This window comes from Battus philenor, unplaced genomic scaffold (assembly GCF_028537555.1).
Source record: "Battus philenor isolate CCGP_79_NKW_IND1 unplaced genomic scaffold, ilBatPhil1.0.hap1 SCAF_9, whole genome shotgun sequence".
Lineage (NCBI taxonomy): Eukaryota > Metazoa > Arthropoda > Insecta > Lepidoptera > Papilionidae > Battus > Battus philenor.
This window is the reverse complement of record NW_027181759.1, coordinates 3,731,784-3,738,534: the sequence shown is the minus strand read 5'-3', so window position 1 is coordinate 3,738,534 and position 6,751 is coordinate 3,731,784. Positions and strand designations below refer to the sequence as shown.

Sequence of the window (6,751 nt, the reverse complement as noted above, 5' to 3'; positions counted from 1 at the left end):
CTACGGACGTAAAATAATGACATTAAACTATAGTAATGCAGAAAATGAATACAGATATGTTCATCATTTATCTTTTATCATCATTATTTCAGCCATAGAACGTTCACTGAACACAGGCCTTCCCCATAGATTTTCAATAGGACCAGGCGCATCCCGATGATCTAAGTTAGGTTGTCAGTTCGGTGCTCAGAAGTAACATAAATAATATTACATATATTAACAACTTTGCTGCCGGTATCGCGCCGGCGCGAGACGTGGTGTACGGTGAGTAGCCGATCTCGCGCCGGCGCGAGATGCCTACTGACAAACTTCTATGAGTCGGTAACATTCTAACATATCTGCATTGCGCTTGAACGAACTTCGTTGGGGAACTCCCGGTTTGTAGTTATCTTTTATAATTTTTAATTGCGCCTGCAATACTAAAAAGGGTCTGCCACGCGCCGAAAACGAGAGACCCGATACTGATAGAGAGAATTCGCTCTCTCGCCGGTGCGTGATATTTTTTATTTTAATTACTTTATGTACGCCTATAAGAGTTAGTAAATTAAAAAAAACTAACATATTTGTAGTTTTTCTGTAATGTGTTCTATAGATAAACATCAACGTTACTAATTTTTTTTTTTTAATTAAAATGTAAAGCAACGTACTAATTAATGTACTGTCCAAACTGTATACACGAAGCTGTGCAGAAATTTGTTATTGTGATGAATATTTATTTGTATCGGATGAACGCCTTGCATAATGATTATAAAAAACACATATTTGACCCGAAACGTAATGTGAAGCTTGACATTTTACTTTCACAAGATTTTTAAAGAAAATACTACAAATGAAAAAATAAATAGAATTAATCTCCAATCGATCCAAATAGAAAGTTTGTAATGGTCAGTATTGCTTTTAAGATGCAATCATGCCCTAAAACCTTATGTTGGTCCATCGGAACTAATTACAGTAACTTGCACGTCATATACTTAGCATTTACCTGCTTTCACGTTCATAAGCGTATAGCACTTTGAAATAGCACAATTACTGTACTTGAGTGAAGTCATGTCGTAATTAGATAAATTAAGACGTGTTGACGGCATTTTTTGATGGATGACAGACGTACTTATGGGCAAAGAGTGAAAGGTTCGGAAACCACTGATTTCTATAATAAAGAAAAAAATAGTTTAACATAACGATGTAATCATCATTTCAACCAAAATACGTTTACCGCTGGACATAGGTCTCCATTACGTATTTGTAATAACAACAGTTGAAATTGGTCATCTACCACCTTCTGCGACCTCAACAAGGTCAACTGTCGGCGTTGTTCACGTGGATAGCCTTCAATGCGCTTCCCGATCGATGACCAGCGCTCCAGAACCTTCTTATTCCAGCGGTCATCACTTCTATGCGCTATGTGGCCTGTCCGCTGCCTCAATAACTTTCAAATAAGTATCGCCCTCTACATGGCCCATTGAGAAATTGTAATTTTACTGATGAAGCCCAGACTAAAAAACCACGTTTTAGTGCCGTAAGCTATCACTGTCGTCATATTATAACGATAATAATTAATAATAATTTTGATATGAAATAATTTATTTATAGCTATGGCATTATACGGTGTGAGCTTGTCACTAAAATTATTCTGTATGCTACAGAAAACTTTCAAATAGCAAATAGCTTTTTGCCTATAGCAAACACTTAAAATTACACCATATGAGTACAAACCTATGACTGCACCTTTTCAACCTAAAGGAAGCGTTATGTGCAGCTTCGCAAAAAAGTATAGTTACTGTTAGTTTATTTTATCCATTGACTTTATAATTGTTTTAATAGTACTGAAAATACAAATTAAGACGTTTCTTTCTTAAATCAATACATTTCCACTACTGAGATACTGCACATTTCTTTATGTTTTGTTTTGTTTTTGTAAACATAAGTTGATATTCCTCACAAGGAGTTTAATTTATAGTAAATAACTTGCTCTGCCTATAATATTATCGTAGTATTCTAGCTTGTTGATATGTTAAGCTATTATGATTATCTTTGATCAGATGTAAGTTCACCTCTTATCGGCTCCGATTTTTTGGTTCACTAGAAACTTCTACCAGACTGACCGGTGCCTTATTAATGGCCAATTTGCGAACTCCAGCCTCGGTTGCTAATGTCAACCACACCAGCGTTAAAACTGTTGCCATTGATGACATTCAATCACAATTTTCATAAATTCTAGCGAAATTCCTCGACATTACTAGACCTCCTAGTCTGCTGAGAATTGCAAAGCACTTCACTGTGCACTATATACTAACCAACGACCTACCTGTCACTAGTCGTCTGTAGATTTGCTCCACAATAATGAGCCATTGCGCAAAAGAAGTTCGAGCAAATGTTTGAAATTGGAACAGCTAGACCATCTAATAGCCTTTGGTCCTGACCGCTCTACACCGCCGCCATGGATGATTTTACATAAAACTATAGTGGCCGTAGTGGTCAGCAATACAGAGCGTAAATGTTATACCCCTTTGCTTATGTTTATAAATATTTCATAATTATTTAATATTATCACATAATTTTTTATTAAATAAAACATACTTCAATTCCAAAACTGTTATTGCACACAAATGCTTCATAAAAAATCAGTCAAAAAATTTAATAATCAAACGCCTGAAATTATGGAAGTAGCAATTTACAATTTCAAATTATTGCAATAAATTTAATTATTTTCTTGACAAAATAAGCGTTTCATATTCAGATATTCCTTTTCGTAGCTTGTTTTAAAATATGAAAGTTCTAAACATAGATTTCTTTCTTAAATCACATAATGAAATGTTGAATAAAATGTTACGTTACTACATCTCGGATTAAAACTAGTATCTGTGGATAGGAACATAATTGCAAAATATTAAAAACACAAATATATTTAGGTAATAAAACTAATATATATTAAATTTAACACATTAAAATATATGTATCTATTAATGATTATTAAATATAAAATAAAATTTAAATGCTTTTCTCTACTAAAACTCAACGCTTCGAAAGTATGTCCACCCAAAGCATTAAGAGATATTACATTAAACAAATTATCAATGACTTCTATGAAGCAATGCTTCATTTTCTATTAATGGCACAAATCATCTAATTACCAATCACGGCTGTGACTAATAACTGAGAATCGAATTCTGTACAATAAAGTACTTCAGAATTATTTTACTTTCTTATTGTACAGCATTATTTCACAAAATTTCACCTGAAGTCTAAAATGTTTTTTTAATCACCAAAATTAAAGAATTTTTTATAATAATTAAGTTTCATATTAATTATTTAAAATATATATATATTTGGTAATAAAAATAAAGAAATTGCAGTTTATTTCCGGATAGATAGCGTCAAAGCTGTCTTATTTAAATTGTTTTATAATTTTATTAGTCATATCTAATGGAATCTATTTAATGATTATTAAATACTTCTTCTTCTTAAAAAAAATAATATTGTATATTATAAAGATAACATAAGACAAAAGGAGTATCCTACCAAGAAACTTTTCAATTTCGCAAGATATACAAGGTGTCCAGCATATTAACAATTTATATTTTTATTAGCAAAAAATTACCGTGTTACAAAAATTACAATTAGTCTCTATAACTGTCTTGCAAATATGAAATAGAAGATAATCAAAAATTGTTACATTGTTTCTAGACTAGTGCGTTTTATTAACTTAAACTGCATCACCTATTAACATGTAGCAGCATTGCAAATGAGAAAAGGACCAATATTTAGCCACTTCCGTACATGCAGTGGTAGTCGTGCAACAAAGTGCAAAAAGCCCGCTGATAAATGCGTATGCGGCAAACAATGCGAAAGTAAAAAAATTATCAGCGGGCTGGTGGGCGGTGCACTTTGTTGCACGACTACCACTGCATGTGCGGAAGTGGCTAAATATTGGTCCTTTTCTTACTTAGGATGGACTTCCGCAAGGTAACGCCTGATTCCATTAAATAACATTACAAATATTTAGTCTGTGATCATTATAAAAATAACAAAGTACTAATATTTACAAAGCTATAATAACAGTTTTGATTTTTTTTTTGTTTAGCACATATGCAATCTCTCCTTTTTAATCTTAAATCGATTTTAAACAAGAAATTTACTCATCGGAACATTACATTTCATTAGATAATCGTTAATATTGCAAATGACGTCTTTACTTAATTGCATATTAATCATTCGTATATAAATTGGGGACAATAATTGTGTAGTTCATTGATACACTTGTTTTTAAGACGACACCATGAAGTTCTCATCGTCGGTAAGATTAATTATTCACTTTATTATTTTACGATACTTTATTTATATATTTTGCATGTGATTTATTGTACAAAATAACTAACTTTATTTCATTTGATTAATTACAGATAATTGTACTAGGATTATTGATATTAATACCAAATGGACTTTCAATACCAGAAAAAGAGAATGCTACGATCAAAAATATTTCTAATAAAGAAAATAATTCAACAGCAGAAATATCTTCAAAGAAACCTGACGAAGTTAAACCGGATAGTAAAGTCGAAAGCAAAACAAAATCAACGACTAAACCAAAGAAAGAAGAAGCAGTAGAAGATCTAGAGGAAACACAAACAGACAATATGTCAGTCGAACCTGAAATTGACGATGGCGATAACCAAATGTATTACATGATACCAGCACCACATAAACCCGCACCGAAGTTAAAACCAAAACAACCGTTTAATATTTTTCCGAACAATTTCCAGTGGTTCCCTACGCAACATACGTTCAAGTTTGATCAAAATACATTCACTATGCCTTTTCCATCCGATCCGATCAAGTTTCAGCAATTGAGTCCTTGGAATCCAATAACGATGCCCCATAATAGAGATCCAGTCCTAGAAGACGGGACGCAAGACTCAGGTGCTCCCGTGTATTTTATGCAAAAACCACGTCCATCTAAAATAAAAATAGATCATAGCAAAAGATATCCGCCAAAGTTTGCGATACCAGAGCAGAATCAACCATATTCATGGTACGGTGGTGTGGTACCGTCTTACTTTTTTCCTCAATAACATATATCAATACCAATACTTTAATTAAATTAATATAATAATATAAAATGTAAGATAAATCAATCAAGTTATTTAAATAAATAGCAAAAGTTTGTTATAGAAACTTTCGTGATATTGTGTATTAAATATTTTGTAAATAAAAACAATAATTTTGAAATATGCATCTTTTATTCAACTAGCTGTGCCCGCGACTGCAATTGATGCATGCAATTGACCGAAAAATGTTGAGTTCATACAGTTTTTATTAAAATAAAAGTAGCCTACGTTACTCCTTATTACGTTAGTACCGTCAAGATCAGTCTAACCATTTCAGTGATTAGCCGAAACAAACAGACAGACAAAGATTAAAAAAAAATGTAAATTTGATATTTGTACCAGATATACATTAATACGCTTGCAGTAAAAATGCGTAAAAAAGCAACTATTGTAATATTACAGAGACACAAATTTCATTTATTTGTATAAATTTGTATACACTATACATTTTTACATTATTTTTTTATGACTGCGACAAGTTGAGACAAATAAACTACTTGTTAGTTTATTTGTCTCAACGTGTTGGTTTCTGCAACCAATCGGCACTCTTGCGTCGGGATTGACTTTAATCAAGCATACCGAACCCTTCATTAAACCCCAACAGACCATTGATATCGTATCCTATCGAGATGAATAGCCCTGAAGAATGTTCCCCCCGTACAACAGAGTAGTAAGTGAGCAGCAGTATCCTCTTCCAGGCATGCCCTGCTCAGAGAACTGTCAATAACACCTAAAGCAAAGAGGTGTTTGTTAAAAAGACGTGTAGCGTTAATATACACCTTAACGGGTGGAGATGAGTTACCACTCAAACACGTGTTAGTTTATTTAAAATGGCGGGCCAAAATGATTGCCAAGAGTGATCCCACCCAAGAATATTTTAGTCCTAAAAAGAATTGAAGCTGTACTGGTCAGCAATCCGGTGCCCGGACGCTACGGACACTAGTTGGTAAGAATAATTTTGTACAAAAATTTAACATTTCATTAGCCCAAAGCTATGTTCTGGTTCTGGATTAGCGACCATAACCGTACAGAATGTTATAGGCATATCGTTAAGCTATGTTTACGTTACCCGTAAAAATTTTTGGATTAATATATAAAAATTGTTAAAGAAACATATGTTTAAGAGAAAATCATGAAATCTGTTGATCACTGAAATGAAATCCCAAATAATCGTTAAATATTCATATTATTATCAACTATTAGCACAATGATAACGAAATAGTAAAACAAAAATCTTTATGACTAAATTTTATGAAACTTTTCATATGTTAATAGTATGAAAAGTGGGCCCATAGTTCACAAAAGAAACAGTAAAAGCAGGAAAATTGATGCGACCCATCTTTAATCTTATATAGAATACATGGAGCTATTTTATGTGGATGTTATTTTAAAAAATAAATTGAAGAACAATAAAATAATTTATTAGTTAATGATAATAACAATTTCAAATACTATTGTTGAAACAAAGTACATAATTAAAGAATAAACGAAAAACTATGTATTGGACAAAGTCGAGCTTAATTTACCAACCAACACCCAGCGGATTATTATGAAAACACTGCGACTATTGATTTACGTACAGTAAAGAAAGCTAAAATAGTACAATACATATAATAGAGATGGCGCTGTACTCTACAAAGACTGTT

At 32.4% G+C, this 6,751-nt stretch overlaps 1 protein-coding gene across 1 annotated transcript; it reads left to right on the top strand.

Moving 5' to 3' along the window:
* Positions 1 to 4,256: 4,256 nt before the first annotated feature.
* Positions 4,257 to 5,226, top strand: LOC137932427 (uncharacterized). Its single transcript, XM_068776040.1, has 2 exons — positions 4,257 to 4,294; positions 4,401 to 5,226. The coding sequence occupies exons 1-2, from the start codon at positions 4,277 to 4,279 to the stop codon at positions 5,067 to 5,069; spliced, it is 687 nt and encodes a 228-aa protein (XP_068632141.1). The 5' UTR covers positions 4,257 to 4,276; the 3' UTR covers positions 5,070 to 5,226.
* Positions 5,227 to 6,751: the final 1,525 nt, after the last annotated feature.